A 19,048-nucleotide genomic window follows, 5' to 3' on the forward strand; every position below is an offset into this window, starting at 1 on the left:
TTCATGTCCCCAGAGAGATTTACTACATTTGTGACAGAAAGGGCTTTTCCATTTGTGTGTATGAACATTTATCTTGGCAGTTGTATGGAAAAGATAGAATTGGGTCTGTACGAAGAACAAAAAAAGCAATTTTGAGTTTGGAGAATTGTGGAATGTTAAAGGAAGCAGGATCACCCCCCCCCCCCCAGTCAGTATGGAAAACAAAATGTGTGTTTTTATCGGAGCTTGGCTACCCTGGCTGCTCAGTGTCTCAGCTGCCAAATATGCATGAAAAAGTCATTGTTTATTAGGGGGCAGTCTACTGGGTGTATGAGCAAAACCATAGAGGTAGCGATGATCAGGCCAGCCAGACAGGAGTCCTGGGGAAGATTTCGATTGCATCCTCTCTCCTCGTCTCCTCAAAACCCATTGGAGGAGAAGGAAAGAGATAAGGTATGAGTAGAATGCAATTGAGATCTTCTGGTTCTGAACATGAGGCAACCACAGTACAGGCAGGGCCAGAGCCAGGCAGACAACTGCACAAGCAGCAATCACGAATCACCCCTGAAAAAAAACAGTTCAGCGGGCTTCAAGGATTCTGTATAATTTTTCCCAACAGTTGAATTGTTACTTGATAAGATTCTTTCATATCAAGTGTCTACTACATGGTCAGTCTTGTGTTCTTAGGTTACTACTCCTTTACCTCTGATTTTTATGGCCACGCTCACAGCTGCCATTATTAGAGTACAACATCGAATTTGTATGTAACGAATGTCACCCGGTTCCTTTAATTAAGAGATTTAAATCTGTTTCAAAATAATAGATGAGTATAATGTTTGATATGCAAGACACTAGCACCAGCACTTCCTGTTTTGGTTTAATAGACCCCTTTCTGTGTTTGTACACCACCGTACAAGGACGATGCACTGAAGTCGGTGGCAGAACAAGGGAGTTCTTACAGAACGGCAAAAAAGAAGCCATTTACATGTCGCTTATGAGTACATTTCAAACTACTTTTGGAATATGATTGAATTTTAAGGCTCGAATGAATGTCCTGCTTAATATAATGGTGTCATCATCGCAAATCAACAGCATTATACTTAAAAAGCACTTCAACCAGTAAAATGGCTCTTTGGCTAGCTTTTTTTACAGACAATATCAATGAGCGTTAGCAGTATAGCGTACTGCTACATCCCAAATTAGTTATTTTGCAAAGTTCACAACCAAATATAATCTTAGCGACTGTTCAAGCTAGAATCAAAACGTCATTGTAAGAGTATGAGAAACCCAAAAAGTTTTTATTTTTATAGAAGTAATAATAACAAATCTAGGCTATTGAATGGCTGCAGATCGCAATGGTTTTCTTACTGCTGCCAAGAGTCGCATGTATCTGTATGTGACGTCAGTGTGTTGTGTACTGGAAAAGCGTCTAATAGATGTTACCTTTGGAAATGGCCATCCTAGAGAAGACAGGCGAGGATGGTGAGGGCCACTCACTAACAGCATTAAAGAGGTATTTTAGACAGGAAGAAATCATGAAACACAAAGGCATCTGGTTTTTATTCTCACTCCTAGGATAGATGATGATGATTTCCACTTCAAGAAGACAATAGATGTGTCCTTAGTTAATGGGGAAGATGAGTTGTTCGATTCATTCTTCTCACTGTTTAAGCCTGCCTTTCAGCCCTGTATGCGGCTAAAAGTTGGCTTGGCCCTGTAGTTTTATTCCTCATATTTTCCATGAGCCGATTTGAAACTTCATCTTATCCCCATGTGTGATTAATTATCTTCTGTTGCAACCTTTAAATTTTTCTTGCTAGATAATCATGTCCTTTTATAGTGTTCTGTACAGCTGGTCCAAAAAGAATAGTATTAATGGTATTAAAAGCAATTTTACATCACTTTTCAGAATGCAGAGCTATTCATGACCTTTTTTGCCTTTTTTACTTGTCCAAAAGCATAAGTTACTTAAAATAAATAAATAAATGGTATTTAACACCATTTGTACATCATTGTATAACTTTGCAAAATAAAATGCATTACCATCTTTTTAACCATAGAATCAGACAATGTTGGCTACACTCGTGTCTATTGGCTTCTTTGCGTATTCAAGCCTGTCTGAAAACACAACACTGCTCCTTTAGGCTCTCCTGGAGGATGGTTGGCCACCTTTGTTAGCCTATAAAATATTGCAACATTACAATTACAACCAAATACTTTTTATATCTTTATAAAATAATTCCTTCCAGGGCTGGTAATTTAAGGGCACATTTTTGTCCCTGGGACGATCAATATGTCTACATTTCAAAACAGACACTGGGACAGTTCTGGGATGGCACAGCCCAAATCCATACAACCACTGCACATAAGAAAGCAATGAGGCTGATCAGACCATTTTAGCTTAAAATGTTGATAATGTTTTATTTCTTCATATTATAAACTCAACAATGCGCACATGGCTTTTTGGTTATGTGTGACTGTTCCAAAATGCAATTAGCCCGGAAACCCCCGGGAAAACACTGTTCTCAAAATATGTTAGAAATGAAGAAAGCATTCAAATTGTTTAACCATAATCTGTAATAATAGGGCTTTTGTTACATTCACTGATCAAATGGACTCAATTTGACCGCTAAGAGATTTTATGTTAAACAATTCGCCACTCAATTCCTTGACAGCCTACAATTTGTTTGATAGTCTGCATTAGGAAAATGAGGGAAGAGGGACCATCTCAATATCATTATTCATTGAGCCAGTGTTTGGTATGCATTTGAGAGTGAGGTGTTAACAGTGTTTATACTGTGATTAGCAGTCCAACATAAGCAGCACGTGTTTCTCACCCTCATAACTCTTGGTTCAGAACCAATACTGCATGTTTGACCAATTTCTTTATGTGAACTGTTATTTGGTCCTATTTCAGAATCAGAGCTGAAGAGGGCTCTAAAGGGTTTGGACTAAGCCTTGGAAATGGTCAGTAAGTCTATAGGCCTAGTTGGTGTCTGTGCCCCCATGATGTGTTGTTAAAGAATGAGGACATCCCAGCCTTGTTGTTCCTGTCTGCTTTTAAACAGGGCGGCATATTTCTGTCCTTAACAACTCAGCCAAAATATATTTTCAACACGTACCTGAAAAAGAACACTGTGACCACAGTGAGCCGGCTGTGGTGTCCTGTTGCTCTTGTTTTGCGCCTCTTTGCTAACTGGACAACAAACATGTCTGACTCCTACAGCTGTACAATTCTTCACTTATGTAAATGTGAACCTTATTGTTTATATGAGTCACCCGTTGCACAGGGTCTGGGACAGTGCCATCACGATGTGGAAAAATCTGCTACACTTAAGTTGAAGGAGAAGAGCAAACAAACTTTGTTTGTTGTAAGCATTGCTAGTGCTTTACGACTACAGTGCTAGGCCTTGGCTCTCAGAGTAGACTGATTTATAAAACAAACTGCGCTTCCCAATTATGGTAGAAAGTTATTTGCTGGGGTAACATTGCACTGTAGACTGGAGTTGTGTGGAAAATGAGAGGGCATGTTAACAAGCAAAACATGGCCTTGATATACTTTTTTTCTTTTAATGTTATTTCATCTAGCCTTGTTCAATGTTAGCCTGTCAAATGTTTTCCATAATGTTCTAACTCTTAAATAGACAATTCTCTTCAGTGGCTCACTGTAATGCAGCCTTTATCCAGCCTTGAGCTGTTATGTGGTTATAGCCCTTCACAAGTTGTTTGTGTTAAATAATGTCATGTTTTCAAGCTGGGTTTTCCTCAAAAAAGAGGAGCATCTTTAAAGCAGTAAATTGATGCAATGCATGTTATTCTATTTAGATAATCTGATTTAAGAGGACTCAGAGGGTTAACAAAGATCATCGTTTTAAGGAGAATTTAAACATCCAAGTCACTGAAGCCAACATCACTTAAGTTAGTTTCTGAGTAATGAAAAACAAGGAATACCAAGGCAGTATGCTTTGAGAACTGGTGTTCTTAGAAAACAATGATGAATGATCAAGGCTCCCACTAATGTAATCTTGTCAGGGGTGTGATTTTCATTTATTTATTTTTCTCCTGATATTGTCCTTCAGAGTCTTATGTGTTCTCTCCTCCAGGTGCTGGGTCGGTGCTTTCTGACAGTGATGCAGGTGCACTTCCAGTTCCTATCCCAGGCCCTGCAGAAGGTGCAGCCTGTGGCCCAGTCGTGCCTGGCGGAGGCCCTCGCCCAGGCCCAGGAGCGACGCAGCAATGTCCGCTCCCAGAGCTCCTGCCCCGGGCCCCTGACGGAGCTGGAGGAGGCCTCACGATCATGGAAGGGTGCAGCCGAGGTATTTAGACATGGAGGCCAGGGCGCCCCCAGGACTCTCCAAGGAGCTTCCTGGTGTGACTAGCTGGTGGAAATGGGCTGTGTTCAAAACGTGACAAGCTGACTTACACATTCCTATGAAATGCAGTCAGCTACCATTCCAGCCACAATTTCCTCCTATTTCCCATTGAGAAGTTTGTATATACAGTATATGAGCCTGCATTGCTTGTTTTCCCTCTTTCACTTTAAGCTAGGCCTACACATCCCCAAACAAACCCTAGCTAGCTGAAATGGAGGCCATTTTGTGAGAGGAGCTAGCTGGTTAATCCTGTAGCTAATAAGGTCCCCTGGCACATTTGGAGCTTTGTTCTGTACAGTGGAGCCAGAATGGAGAATCGTGAGTGGCCTGATTGATCTGTTAAGCCCTGGCATGTGGGGTGTTAGCCCTGGAGGGAACGGGGCTGGATATCCTGCTGGAATGTGCTGCTGCGATATGGCCGGGCTGGGCCAGGCCGGGCCTCACTGCAATGTTGGGTAGTTTTCAAAGAGGGAGGCGGTCGGTTTCCCCCCTATAGAAGCAGTTATTCACAAATCTAGGCCCAACACTGTTCTAAAATGTACAATCTACCAGATGTGTGACCGAGTCACAAGCAAGTCAAGGTCTCGTAGTCACAAGTAGAATGGTTCGAGAGTCAAGTCCAAGTCGTGCATTCTAAGTGTGAGTCAAGTAATAATAAAAAAAAATGAATCTATACATGCAATGACTGTCTGGTAGCCTCTAAATGTCTGTTAGAGGCTACCAGACAGCACTTTTCATTATTTTGTCTACAACACACTTTGATTATGTAATAATTCATTTTAACAAATTCCTAATGCAAACTTCATAAATAAATAATACATTTCAAGTTATTTTGACATTCCAAAAGACCAGTACGCCTATACTACTAATTAATGCCTGCTCACCAAACTATTTTGGCCACTGGATATTTATGGCAATCCGCTCTCCATACGGTTTGATATTTGCACTGCACCCAATCCTATAGCTCTACAGAAAATCGTCAATCTGTTCGTTGGCTCATTGGTTCTCAACTTCTTGACCCACAACCCCCAAAAAGCAGTGGTTCAAAGCATGTTTACCCCTCGCATGTACATTTTTGATTATTTTATTATTATTATTATTTTACCCCTTTTTCTCCCCAATTTCATGGTATCCAATTGTTGTAGTAGCTACTATCTTGTCTCGTCACTACAACTCCCGTACGGGCTCGGGAGAGACGAAGGTTGAAAGTCATGCGTCCTCCGATACACAACCCAACCAAGCCGCACTGCTTCTTAACACTGCGCGCATCCAACCCGAAAGCCAGCCGCACCAATGTGTCTGAGGAAACACCGTGCACCTGGCAACCTTGGTTAGCGCGCACTGTGCCCGGCCCGCCACAGGAGACGCTGGTGCGCGATGAGACAAGGATATCCCTATCGGCCAAACCCTCCCTAACCCAGATGACGCTTGGCTAATTGTGCGGCGCCCCACGGACCTCCCGGTCGCAGCCGGTTACGACAGAGCCTCACGCGAACCCAGAGTCTCTGGTGGCACAGCTGGCGCTGCAGTACAGCGCCCTTAACCACTGCACCACCCGGGAGGCCCTAATGAACACTTATTTTAACTTAATATACATCAATAAAATCAATTTAGCCTCAAGTAAATAATGAAACATGTTCAATTTGGTTTAAATAATGCAAAAACAAAGTGTTGGAGAAAGTAAAAGTGCAATATTTGCCACGTAAGAAAGCTAACGTTTCAGTTCCTTGCTCAGAACATATGAAAGCTGGTGGTTCCTTTTAACATGAGTCTTCAATATTCCCAGGTAAGAAGTTTTAGGTTGTAGTTATTATAGGAATTATAGGACTATTTCTCTCTACCATTTGTATTTCATAAACCTTTGACTATGAGATGTTCTTATAGGTACTTAAGTATTGCCAGTGTAACAGTATAGCTTCCGTCCCTCTCCTCGCTCCTCCCTGGGCTCGAACCAGGAACACATTCGTCAACAGCCACCTTCGAAGCAGCGTTACCCATGCTGAGCAAGGGAAACAACCACACCAAGGCTCAGAGCGAGCGAGTGACGTTTAAAACGCTATTAGTGCGCACTAACTAGCCAGCCATTTCACTTCGGTTACACCAGCCTTATCTCGGGAGTTGATATGCTTGAAGTTATAAACAGCGCAATGCTTGACGCACAACAAAGAGCTGCTGTCAAAACGCACGAAAGTGCTGTTTGAATGAATGTTTATGCGCCTGCTTCTGCCTACCACCGCTCAGTCAGATACTTAGATACTTGTATGCTCAGTCAGATTATACGCACCGCATGACACACTAGATAATATCTAGTAATATCATCAACCATCTGTAGTTAACTAGTGATTGTTTTTTATAAGATAAGTTTAATGCTAGCTAGCAACTTACCTTGGCTTACTGCATTCGCGTAACAGGCAGTCTCCTTGTGGAGTGCAACAAGAGGCAGGTCGTTATTGCGTTGGACTATGTAAGGTTGCAGGACGGATCACCCGAGCTGACAAGGTCAAAATCTGTCGTTCTGCCCCTGAACGAGGCAGTTAACCCACAATTCCTAGGCCGTCATTGAAAATAAGAATGTTCTTAACTGACTTGCCTAGTTAAATAAAGGTGTAAAAATAAATAAATACAAATCTGAAAAATCGGTGTCCAAAAATACCGATTTCCGATTTATGAAAACTTGAAATCGGCCCTAATTAATCGGTCGACCTCTAGTACATACCTCAACCAGAAGCCACGGATTACATGCAACATTCATACTGAGCTAAAGGGTAGAGCTGCCGCTTTCAGGGTGCGGGACTCTAATCTGGAAGCTTGCATGAAATCCAGCTATGCCCTGCAACGAACCATCAAACAGGCAAAGCGTCAATACAGGGCTAAGATTGAATCATACTACACCGGCTCCGACGCTCGTCGGATGTGGCAGGGCTTGCAAACTATTACAGACCACAAAGGGTAGTACAGCCGCAAGCTGCCCAGTGACACGAGCCTACCAGACGAGCTAAATCACTTCTATACTCGCTTCAAGGCAAGCAACACCGTGGCATGCATGAGAGCATCAGCTGTTCCGGACGACTGTGTGTTCACGCTCTCCGTAGCCGTAAGACATTTAAACAGGTCAACATGCACAAGGCTGCGGGGCCAGACGGATTACCAGGACGTGTGCTCCAGGCATGTGCTGATCACCTGGCAGGTGCCTTCACTGACATTTTCAACATGTCCCTGATTGAGTCTGTAATACCAACATGCTTCAAGCAGACCACCATAGTCCCTGTGCCAAAGAACACTAAGGCAACCTGCCTAAATGACTACAGACCTGTAGCACCCCCGTCCGTAGCCATGAAGTGCTTTGAAAGGCTGGTCATGGCTCACATCAACACCATTATCCCAGAAACCCTAGACCCACTCCAATTTGCATACCGCCCAAACAGATCCACAGATGATGCAATCTCTATTGCACTCCACACTGCCCTTTCCCACCTGGACAAAAGGAACACCTTTTGTGAGAATGCTGTTCATTGACTACAGCTCAGCGTTCAACACCATAGTACCCTCAAAGCTCATCACTAAGCTAGGGACCCTGGGACTAAACACCTCCCTCTGCAACTGGATCCTGGACTTCCTGACAGGCTGCCCCCAGGTGGTAAGGGTAGGTAGCAACACATCTGCCACGCTGATCCTCAACACTGGCGCTCCCCAGGGGTGCGTGCTCAGTCCCCTCCAGTACTCCCTGTTCACCCACAACTGTATGGCCAGGCACGACTCTAACACCATTAAGTTTGCTGACAACACAACTGTGGTAGGCCTGATCACCGACAACGAGACTGACCTCCTCCCTATAGGCTGAGACCTGGCCGGGTGGTGCCAGAATAACAAACTATCCCACAATGTAACCAAGACTAAAGAGATGATTGTGGACTACAGGAAAAGGAGCACCGAGCACGTCCCCATTCTCATCGACGGGGCTGTAGTGGAGCAGGTTGAGAGCTTCAAATTCCTTGGTGTCCACAACAACAAACTAGATTGGTCCAAACACACCAAGACAGTCGTGAAGAGGGCACGACACAACCTATTCCCCCTCAGGAAACTAAAAATATTTTGCATGGGTCCTCAAAAGGTTCTACAGCTGCAACATCGAGAGCATCCTGACTGGTTGCATCACTGCCTGGTACGGCAATTGCTCGGCCTCCGACTGCAAGGCACTTCAGAGGGTAGTGCGTACGGCCCAGTACATCACTGGGGCAAAGCTGCCTGCCATCCAGGACCTCGACCAGGCGGTGTCAGAGGAAGGCCATAATTGTCAAAGACCCCAGCCAACCCAGTCAGACTGTTCTCTCTACTATGGCATGGCAAGCAGTACCGGAGTGCCAAGTCTAGGTCAAAAAGGCTTCTCAGCAGTGTTTACCCCCAAGCCATAAGACTCCTGAACAGGTAACCAAATGGTTACCCGGACTATTTGCATTGTGCCCCCTCCCCCAACCCCTCTTTTACACTGCTGCTACTCTCTATCTTATATGCATAGTCACTTTAACTATACATTCATTTACATACTACCTAAATTGGCCCGACCAACCAGTGCTCCCGCACATTGGCTAACCGGGCTATCTGCATTGTGTACCACCACCCGCCAACCCCTCTTTTACGCTTCTGCTACTCTCTGTTCATATATGCAGTCACTTTAACGATACCTACATGTACAGTGCCTTGCGAAAGTATTCGGCCCCCTTGAACTTTGCGAACTTTTGCCACATTTCAGGCTTCAAACATAAAGATATAAAACTGTATTTTTTTGTGAAGAATCAACAACAAGTGGGACACAATCATGAAGTGGAACAACATTTTTTGCACCATTGGTTAGAGCCTTTAAGTAAGCATTTCATTAAGTTTTACACCTGTTGTATTTGGCGCACATGACAAACTTTGATTTGGTTTGAATGTTTTATTCACATTTTGTATCTGAAAGTCATTTAATGTTAGCAGTCAATCTCAACTAGGTATGGATGTCATGTCACTTCTCTGTTGTCCAGAACCCTTTTCTTCCTCACAAATACCGTAAATAATTTGCCAGAATATGTTACATCTTCATCCCAAAGTATTGAATGCAATGTGACGTTACAGCCATCTTTAGATATGTAGCCACCCATACCAGGCCTATCTGAAATATGGAAATGATTAATGAAAATCTCCAGGTAGCCTGTTAATGTTCTGGCAAAGATGCCTCCGTAGGAGATTTCTAAACTGTGTTTTATCTGGATAATACAAACGATAGACCTACTGTTTTTGTCTGGTCATCAATATGTGCAACTTTTTGGTTCTGAAGCACAGATTACATGTTTTTGAGATGACAATTTAGTGCAATACCGTAGGCCTATATTAGAAATCAGATGAAATGGGTGAAGGTAAATATAAAATTTGTATTTTTCTCATTCAGTTTCACACTTGTGACCCATTTTCTGCACACCCTGCTGTAATGCAGATTAGCAGTACAGAGCAGATGCAGGGTGTGTAAGGGTTGTACTAGGGTATGTGATGCTGTGTGTAAACTGCTATGTGACCTGAGACTGTGCTGTGTTCCAGGCCACGGGACGTCTGAGGGAGAGAGGACGTGACGGCTGCCTGGCAGGCATCCAGGTCCAGCAGCTTTTCTGCTCCAACAACCCCAACATCCCTGATCACCATCTGAAGGAGCTCAACATGAAGATCGACAATGCCTTACAGGTAGATGGCGCACGCGGCAGGACCACCACAGCCTTGGTCAATGTCTGAAATGACACCCTATTCCCCAATATAGGCTTGTGCACTGCTTTTGACCAGAGCCTTATTCTTGGTCATTTTCCCTGTAAAGTGCAATATTTTTAATCGGAGCTCTGGTCAATAGTATTGCACTATAGATGGAATAGGGTGCCATTTCTACTGGGTCACTTGTGCCTTACAGAACAAAGGCTGCTTCAAATCAATGTGTTGATGGCTTGGATATGAAAGGACTGGATGAAGCAATAGCTAGCCTGACTTAATTACATGTTAATTTTATACAAAGCATTTTCTCTTTTCTCTCGCCAGGCTTATAAAGCAGCACTAGAAAGTATGGGCCACAGTGAATATGCACTGAAGGCTGGCTTTCACCTCAATCCCAAATCTGTGGAGGCAGCTTTACAGGTATATTTACTCTAAGCACAGGATGTATTACAGCTCATTAGAAATGGTAAAGCCTTGTATTATAGTGGCTGTGATAAGAGCAAAACCCTGCCTCGAACCTATTTGTACATCCTGTGTCTGCGCCTGTCTCTCTCTGTCTACTATGTAGGGCTGCTGCAGTGAGGCAGAGGCCCAGCAGGCTGGCAGGATGCAGACCATCTCCCAGCCCATTCAATGTGAGCTGCCCACCATACCTGTGCAGATTGGTGCCCACTTCCTCAAAGGAGTGTCCTTCAACGAATCGGCGGCTGACAACCTCAAACTGAAAACGGTATGCCCTGCGGTCTGTTATGGAGGACTTGATGTTATAGAATGTTCAGATATTGCATAGAACATATATGATTGTCATGTTAAATCGGGAGTCATATTCAGCTCTATTCATTACATTTCTATCTACAACATTGTAAATACACCCTTGGCTCGCTGGCATCCTGGCGCTAGGCTACTGTGATGGGTGGTTTCCTAAGTCTTTCATAGTTTGACCTTGCTGACCAGAATGGGTCACTCTGCTCTCTCTAGGAAGTGAGAGCCGCTTAGACGGTCATTTCAACCTCTGATGACTTACATGGGCTGTGAGTCTTGTATTTGGCAAGGCTTTAATGTTTTGATGTGGATGTCTTAACACTTATTCCATGGGACATCTGATGCCTTGGGTCTGGACAGAATCAGCATCTGCTCCGTTAGTTTACAATGAGATTCTCCCCTAGTCTATGGGACAAAACTATCTGTCAGTTATCTGACTCACCATTTACCGGATTCAGAAATAACAGCACGTTCATCAGGACCCTTTAAACTAGAGAGCCTAGACACTTTAACAAGAGGGGACTTTGTAGTTGCTACTGTTTCCTGTTCTGGTCTATGTTAGTGTTTTAGAAGAGATGAATAGGACCCACACACTCACTATTGCTCCACCATACCTTTTCATTTGGCAAAATGAATGAATGAATGAACAGTTTCAATCCAAAGTTGATCTTTGTCAGGTCCACATTACTGCTGCTGATGCAAAGCACTAGTCTTGTGTTTTCACACCGGCCACCCTGTTTTGTATCCTCAGCACACCATGTTGCAGCTCATTAAAGAGGCAGTGGGGCAGAACGGAGTGACCCCCCGGGACGACTCCCCCGTCACTGAGGTCCTCAACCAGGTCTGCCCTTCCAGCTGGAGAATGGCCTGTAAGACCGCCGTCCAGTTACTGTTCGCTCAGGCGGGACTGGTGAGTACAAAGCACTTAAGATGTCAACAAGGGCATCAAAGTCACCCAGCTTTAAACACTTGTCTCATTTAGTTGTCAACATAAACTGTTGTCTCAACTTAAATTAGCTGATGGATTGTTTTTGCTTTAGCAGTAGGTCCATGTGGTTCAACCAACTTCACTTATTTTATGAAAAGGTAAAGGAATATTTAATTCGTTAGAGGTCCCTGCCTTGAGCAGATTCACTATAACTCAAAAGCCTCGGCTTAGTTGAAGCCTCTACATTATAGCTCTGGGCCAGGCTGGAAGTTGTAGTCTATTGTAACCTAGAGGCCATTGTTTGGGAGGTGTGTAATCGAGATGATGGGAAGGTATGTTGGGTTCCTTTGAATGGCCAAGAGGTGTAAACAAACTCATTGTAGACACACAGTGAAGCCAACATTCCTGCAGCATCTGGGTAAAGGATGGGGTCATCTGGTTGGATCTTCAAACAGATCTCTGGCTGTTCACTTTGAAATGAGTCTCCCCCAGCCAACAGAGAAAGCAGCAGTCATCCACTACTCTACTTTGTTTAGTTCCTCAGTGTGGTCTGTAATATTTAGTGCGTCAGGCCTGGGGAGTGTCCTTATCCACCCATCAGCAGCGCTGAGTGTAAAACAATCCCTGGTGGTGGGATGGGAGCTTTATATGAACTCCTTATCTGAGCTATGAGCTCTGAAGAACAGACAGTGGGAGCCTGCATAGCAGCCTACTCATAGAGTGGATCTGCCAGACAGTGAAAATGGCTTTGTTCTTTCTGGGACATTAATTTTCATTTTCTCAACACCTGAATTGGCCAATTCTTCTCCTTTTTTGGGAGCCTATGCTGCTGCATTTCACTCTCGTTTTTCTCTCTCTCTGCCTGTGACCTTGTGAGTCTGGGACCTGGTGGGTGTGGTGGTATGTTTCTCACAGGCCTGGACTCAGCCCTCTGACTGCCCAGGGGTCCTGAGGATACACCTGCTATATAAATAACAATAGGCTGACTTCCTGTGAGACAGGAAGGGTCCTCCCTCCCCAAGTTGCATTTGTCTAGAAGGTAGAGCCTCTTTCAATGAACTACTGGAAAATATTGGGCTGGATATCTGGAAGCATGTATATTTGTTGTTCACCCAAAGTAGCTTGCATTGCCTTTGCCCACACGTTCTGACTATTGGCAGACTTAGATATACTACTATCTATTATTTTAGAGGAGACTGTTATTGTGGAAAGAAATTGGTACTCTCTGCTTTGCTTACAGTCAGAGTTGAGAGAGAAAAAAAGGGCCAATATAATCCTGTAGTATTGGTTGCACAAGCGTAGCTGACTGAGGGAATGCATTCTATTAGAAGCTGTGGTGATGCAGCTCTCTGAATGACTGTGTGGACAGGTGGTTGTTGACACTGCTCAGATGGAGAACAAGGAAGCCTATGCTCCACAGATTGCTCTGGAGGGCTCCAGAGTTGTGGTACAAGTACCCTCCACATGGTGAGTAGGATTATTCGTATTTGTCTCTTCTGCCCTCTGTGGGAAAAAAATCTGCTTGCTTTACAGGTCCAAAAAATAATTAGGCAAATTTGGCTTGCTTTACAGTTTTATCTTAGCAAGGGAATTCCAAGTATTCAGAATCCTTAGGCATACAATTGGCTAAATCAGCAAACTACATACTTTCTATCTGCATAAGCCAACACTGAACTCAATCAACTATCATATTTGGACACTAAAGTGAAGTATTAACAGACCTTCTATGAATGTATTTGTGTTATGTTGGACATGCCAGTCGTGCTGTGTCCTGACTGTCCTGTGTGTAGGTGCCTGAAAGAGGACCCAGCCACCATGTCTCTGTTGCAGCGGAGTCTGGACCCAGAGAAGACCCTCGGCCTGGTGGACGTGCTATATACCGCAGTCTTTGACATCAATAGGTGGAAGGAGTGCAAGTGAGTGGATGTGTATTGTCCAAGGCATTTGCATTTTTAATTCCTAGAAAGAATCAACCTGCTGTGTGTTCACATTGGCATGAGCTGACAGAGGTATAGCCCTCATTCTCAAGCTTTAATTTACATTTGCCCTGAAAGAAAATCTTAAAAATCTAGCTAGCTGTTGTAATTTTCCATGCCATTGAATGGTTATGTATCTTCTTCCTCCACAGAGAACAGGCCTTGCCCACCATTCAGATGCAGTTACAGCGGGAGAGCCCTGACTACGGGATGCAGGTAGACCTGCCTCCTGGAAATGCCTCCAAAGCCTCCAGTGGACTGCCCAAAACTATCTCCAAGCTAACTTCCAAATTCACAAAGAAGGCCTCTTCCAGCTCTGTGTCCAGTGGTGGTGGGGGCAGCTACTCCATTCCCAGCACCCCGTCCCATAGCATGCTCTCCTCTAGCAGCAGCTCTGAAGACCAGCAGTTTAAGAGCCTGGGTCACGCAGTAGACGGAAGACTGCAGAGCATCTTACAGCTGGGCAACCTGTCCAGCAACCCAGACCCCACCCAGCCCCAGAACGGTTCAGTGTGTGACGACCAGGGCATGAACCTCCCCACGGACCAGGAGATGCAGGACGTCATTGACTTTCTCTCAGGTTTCAATATGGGCAAGTCCCAGCAAGCCTCCCCACTGGTCAAACGGAGGAACTCTGTAGCGTCTGCCAACGCCGCCGAGCTGAAGCCCCCGAGCGGAGCCACCGACCGAACCCCAACCTCTCAAGCTGTCTCCCACAGTTCACTGCAGCCCCCTACCCAGAGTATTCCCCAGCATCAGCAGCCAGTGCAGAAGCAGCAGCAACAGCCACCACCACCACAGCAGCCCTCCCAGCAGGTACTGCAGTACTACCAACACCTCCTCCAGCCTATTGGTCAGCAGCAGCATGCTCCACCTCAGCTGCCCTCCCAACAGCCTCCACCCCAGGCTCTTCCCCAGCAGAGAGTGCCAAGCAAGTGGCTGAGTGGTTCCAGCCAGCAGCAGCCTCCTCCCCAGGGCCCCCCTCCCCCATCAGGGCTCTCCCCCCTGGGGCCAATTGGCCAGTGGGGCTCACCTGGCCTCCCAGACCTGAGCTCGGACCTGTACAGCCTGGGGCTGGTCAGCACCTACATGGACAGTGTCATGACTGAGATGCTGGGGCAGAAGCCACAAGGTCCCCGCAACAACACCTGGCCCAACAGGGACCAGAACGAGGGGGTGTTTGGTGTGCTGGGAGACACTTTGCCCTTTGACCCCGCAGGTGAGTCAGTTTTATCCCTTATCCACAAACCCAGATAACACTCTGGGTTCCTCTGACTAATGTGGGTTGTGTTCAGTAGGGAGTGAACATTTTGGAACAGATTGAAACGGGGAGGTACTACGGTGTTCCTCACTGAACATAACATAGGTGGTTGATAATAACACTTCAGAGCAGTGTGTGACCTGCATATTGTCATGTTGAAGGATGCAGTCAACTACAAAGGCTCCATATAATAACAATGAAAGTTGGCTCCTTACTGCACATCGTTGGTCAAAGTGTAGCCAGGGTGAGAGCCAGTGTCTTGACCTCCGATAAAGAAAAGCGGCCTCCTTTAGGACAGTGTTATTCCCCCTCCCTCCCCATTATCAGTAGGTTGTCTGGGTTGTGGTGGTGAGGCAGGCAGGCAGCTCACAGCCTCCAGGGATTCCATGGTAGGAGAGAACTGTGTCAGCAGTGGGGCTTGGAGCTGTGTTGACTGGGCTGTTTTATTACAAAGACCGAGAAGGAAAAAGGTAATACTACTGTTTAGCACTGCAGTCATTATGCCTGGAGAGGATATGTTGCTTTTGATTTTTCTTAGGGTTTTGTGGTTTGGAGATGTGCTTACATAATCTCTTTGTAACCATTAAAGCCATTTGGGGTGGTGATATTTCGCTGACAAAGATTTATGATCTAGTTTGTCTGATTTCCTGAATGAATAGCGGCCAACCTGGTGCAACCTGAGGAAGTGAAAAACCTTCATAGCCACATTTGCCATTCAGATGCATTTTCACAAACTCTGAACGACAGGACCTTACTTGTCTCTCCAAATGTCGTCTCTCGTCTCTCCAAATGCACTGTAAGTGTAGGTTGTCTGACAGTGAGCAGCTGTCCTCCCCCCCCCCCCAGAAGTTCTGATATTATAATTTTAAATGTTATGCTGAATTTACAATGTCAGTTGCTGTTTTTACAGTGTAGCAGACTCTTTTTATTTCAGAGCAGAGGCCATTGTGTTCAGCTGGCTTATGGCTATTGTGCTTTTTCTGCTATGGTAGACAGTCTGGCTGAATGGATTGAGCTGTGGGGTACACACACACAGAAAAACTGAGGATGTTAAACTGAACTGTGTTTTCTCTCTTTCATATGCAGTTGGCTCTGACCCTGAGTTTGCGCGTTACGTTGCCGGAGTCAGCCAGGCCATGCAGCAGAAACGGCAGGTGCAGCACATCCGTCGACCCAGCAACACCCGCGGCAACTGGCCCGTCTCTGATGAGCAGCACAGGACCTGGTCCCACCCAGAGTACTACAGTGAGGGGTACGTTCCCCAATCACAATCAACACCTAACATCTCATTGAAACACACATCTCTGTATATGGCATAGGGCTCTATATAGTCTGCCAAAAGTACTACAGGGTACTTCATTCAAGGCTCTATGCACCACTCCATCTCACATGACACATGCCTACTAGTACAATTTATTCACACCTCTTTGTATATAACATCTCTCTAGAAAGTATGCCAATCAATCTTACATGCCTCTTAGTGACGTTCGATTTGTAGAATGGTAAGAACAAGATGTTAATAGTGTTTCAAGTAGTTCTGACTGAGAATGCCACTTATGTGAAACAGGGAGGTGGTCCACAGCAGCTGGTCAGCCAATCAGGGAGACTCTGCCAGCTCCAGTGATGAGACGTCCTCAGCCAATGGGGACAACCTGTTCTCCATGTTCTCTGGACCTGATCTTGTTGCAGCCGTCAAACAAAGAAGGTACAACTGAGTCACCATGTATTAAATGTACACCATAGTATATTACTGTTCTTTTGGTTTCCCTACAACTGGTTTTGTTGTTCATGATGTGAACTATCGATATTGTGCTGTAGAGCTTCATGTCTCCTCTTCTGCCTGTAGAAAACACAGCTGTGGTGAGCAGGAGGTGTGTACCCTTCCCTCTCCTCCCCTCCATCACTTGGGAGATGATAATAACCAGGTCAGGAAAGTGTGTGTACTTAAGAGTCTGGGCAGTACAGTAATTGGGCCAGAAAATTGAAGCCTCTATCATTCACTGCATCTCTATATATGATTATATTGAATATCTTTAAATGTTAACATTTACACCCTTTTATTTATTTTTGCTAAAGATCATGTATTGATCAACTCCCATTTCCATCCATTCTACTCCACAGGAAAGCAAAACTAAAACTTGGCCGCCGAAGGCCCCATGGCAGCACTCCACTCACACTCAACACAACACCATGCCCAATCCAAGCTCTTCCCTGTACCAGATGAACATCCCTTCCAGCCAATGGAGTGATTCCATGCAGATGTTGCAGTCTCCGGTGTGGTCCACTGCCAGTGACTGCCCTCCCTCTACCGGGATCTCCTCTGGCTTCTCTCCCTACACCCAGCAGCATCAGCAACAACAGCACAAACCCATCAGCAAGGGCTTTAAATCCTTCCCCATCAAACATGAGCACAGGCCCTCTTACCTTAACCAGTACTGATACAGACCAAACAAATGAGTCCATTGGCATGGTAGAATACCTGTATTTCTGAAGCAAGTTCCACTGTGACCATTAGTAATGTTGTCCTTTTGGAATAACCATTAAATTGAACAGTCTAAGTATGTGTTTTCAGGCAAAATTGCATTGTTCATACTGGCTTAACATTTTGTATGTATTTTTCCATTTCATACACCCCCTATTTGAAAAAGACATTCTAAACTGCCATGTAAAAGCTGTAAGCAATGCATGTCATGCTGGCAGCAGTTAGTCTGCCTGATAAAGTTTATACTGTGTTTCCTCAGACGAGCTTGAAACATGCACGGCCATCATCCACTTTTCTTCTCCTTCTGAAAATGTGTAAGGGATAAGATTTTAGGGGGTGGTCTCTAAACGAGGCACTCCAGTTTTTCCCATAATTGTATACTGTCTACATAGCTGTAACTGCCAAATCTCATGTAAGATGACTCAGACTACAGCTAACATCTACTGTTCCATAGCTTGTAAATGACTGAAGTTGAAATATAAATAATAATTTACTACTTTTTATTAAGAGGCTTTGAGCAGGCTCAGCATAAATATTATAATCATTGCAGAGGTGTAATTGAAAAAAACAACTACTTTTTCAACAACTGACAAGAGTAAAAGATATATAGCAGTAAGTATGTGCCATGTTGGTATTAATAGCACTTCCATAATATTATTTTCCAACCAAAGTGTTGTTCAGAAGATAAATGGTGCTGAAGAGAAGTCAGTTTATTATATTGATCATTAAAGTTACGAGCCCTAGAGCATTAGGGAAAGTCTTTATGATCAAAAAGCGCATTCATTTCCTTTTCTTTCCCTGATTGGCAGTTCACTTCAGAATGACACTAACTCTAACCTAATGTTTGTTCCTTTGAAATACAATATTTTCATGTACAAATATTGACAGTATTAATCTTATTTTTGTATTTTCTTACATGTTCTACAATTACTGTATATATTACTATATTACTTAACACACTTTCTCCCCCCCCCCCCCAAGATGTGAAGGCACATTCATTTCTTTAGTTCAGAGTTTAACTACACCATATCTATAAAGGTTACCAAATATGCCATTATAAACAAACATTGTGTAGGGTATTTTTTTTGCCCATGTTTCTTCAGTTTCTATGGCTACGGGCTGTATTTAAAGGCCCAGAATGTTAACTTTTTGTGATGTTTGCGGAAGCCAATGTTGCCTGTATTTATGACAATGTTTTCTGAAAACTAACATACCATGTTTACAGAGATGTTTGCTGTATAAATCTTTTTATAGTTCTGTGCTTTGCACAATCAAAATATAGGGTTTGTTGCATTGTCTGTGTTATTTCCCAAACTTTTGCTTTTTTTTTTTTTACATCTTCAAAGACCTTGGACTGTAACCCTTAGCATTTTTTAGCTGTGTCAAAATGGTTTACTAGTGGCATCTACAAAAAAGTTACCCTGACAGAAGATATGAAGGGGGACTGCTTGGCTTCTTGTTCTCTTGAGCTGGCAACTGAATCTTCAAGTGTACCAGCAATGCAACAAAAATGAATAAAAATTACTAGCAATTGAATATTGTGGTATTTTCTATGAC

At 44.2% G+C, this 19,048-nt stretch overlaps 1 protein-coding gene across 3 annotated transcripts in view; it reads left to right on the forward strand.

The window, feature by feature from the left end:
- Positions 1–19,027, forward strand: part of LOC135557418 (granule associated Rac and RHOG effector protein 1-like) — a 46,080-nt gene extending 27,053 nt beyond the window's left edge. For all 3 annotated transcript variants that reach the window (XM_064990671.1, XM_064990685.1, XM_064990679.1), the window contains 12 exons: positions 4,083–4,295; positions 9,924–10,064; positions 10,407–10,502; positions 10,651–10,812; positions 11,596–11,754; positions 13,142–13,239; positions 13,563–13,688; positions 13,901–14,967; positions 16,096–16,261; positions 16,577–16,714; positions 16,856–16,934; positions 17,131–19,027. In XM_064990671.1, the coding sequence (XP_064846743.1) occupies positions 4,083–4,295; positions 9,924–10,064; positions 10,407–10,502; positions 10,651–10,812; positions 11,596–11,754; positions 13,142–13,239; positions 13,563–13,688; positions 13,901–14,967; positions 16,096–16,261; positions 16,577–16,714; positions 16,856–16,934; positions 17,131–17,448 (2,763 nt within the window). In that variant the 3' untranslated portion in view covers positions 17,449–19,027. The remainder of the gene's footprint in view (positions 1–4,082; positions 4,296–9,923; positions 10,065–10,406; positions 10,503–10,650; positions 10,813–11,595; positions 11,755–13,141; positions 13,240–13,562; positions 13,689–13,900; positions 14,968–16,095; positions 16,262–16,576; positions 16,715–16,855; positions 16,935–17,130) is intronic.
- The last annotated feature ends 21 nt before the right edge of the window (positions 19,028–19,048 follow it).

This window comes from Oncorhynchus masou, chromosome 2 (genome assembly GCF_036934945.1).
Source record: "Oncorhynchus masou masou isolate Uvic2021 chromosome 2, UVic_Omas_1.1, whole genome shotgun sequence".
Lineage (NCBI taxonomy): Eukaryota > Metazoa > Chordata > Actinopteri > Salmoniformes > Salmonidae > Oncorhynchus > Oncorhynchus masou.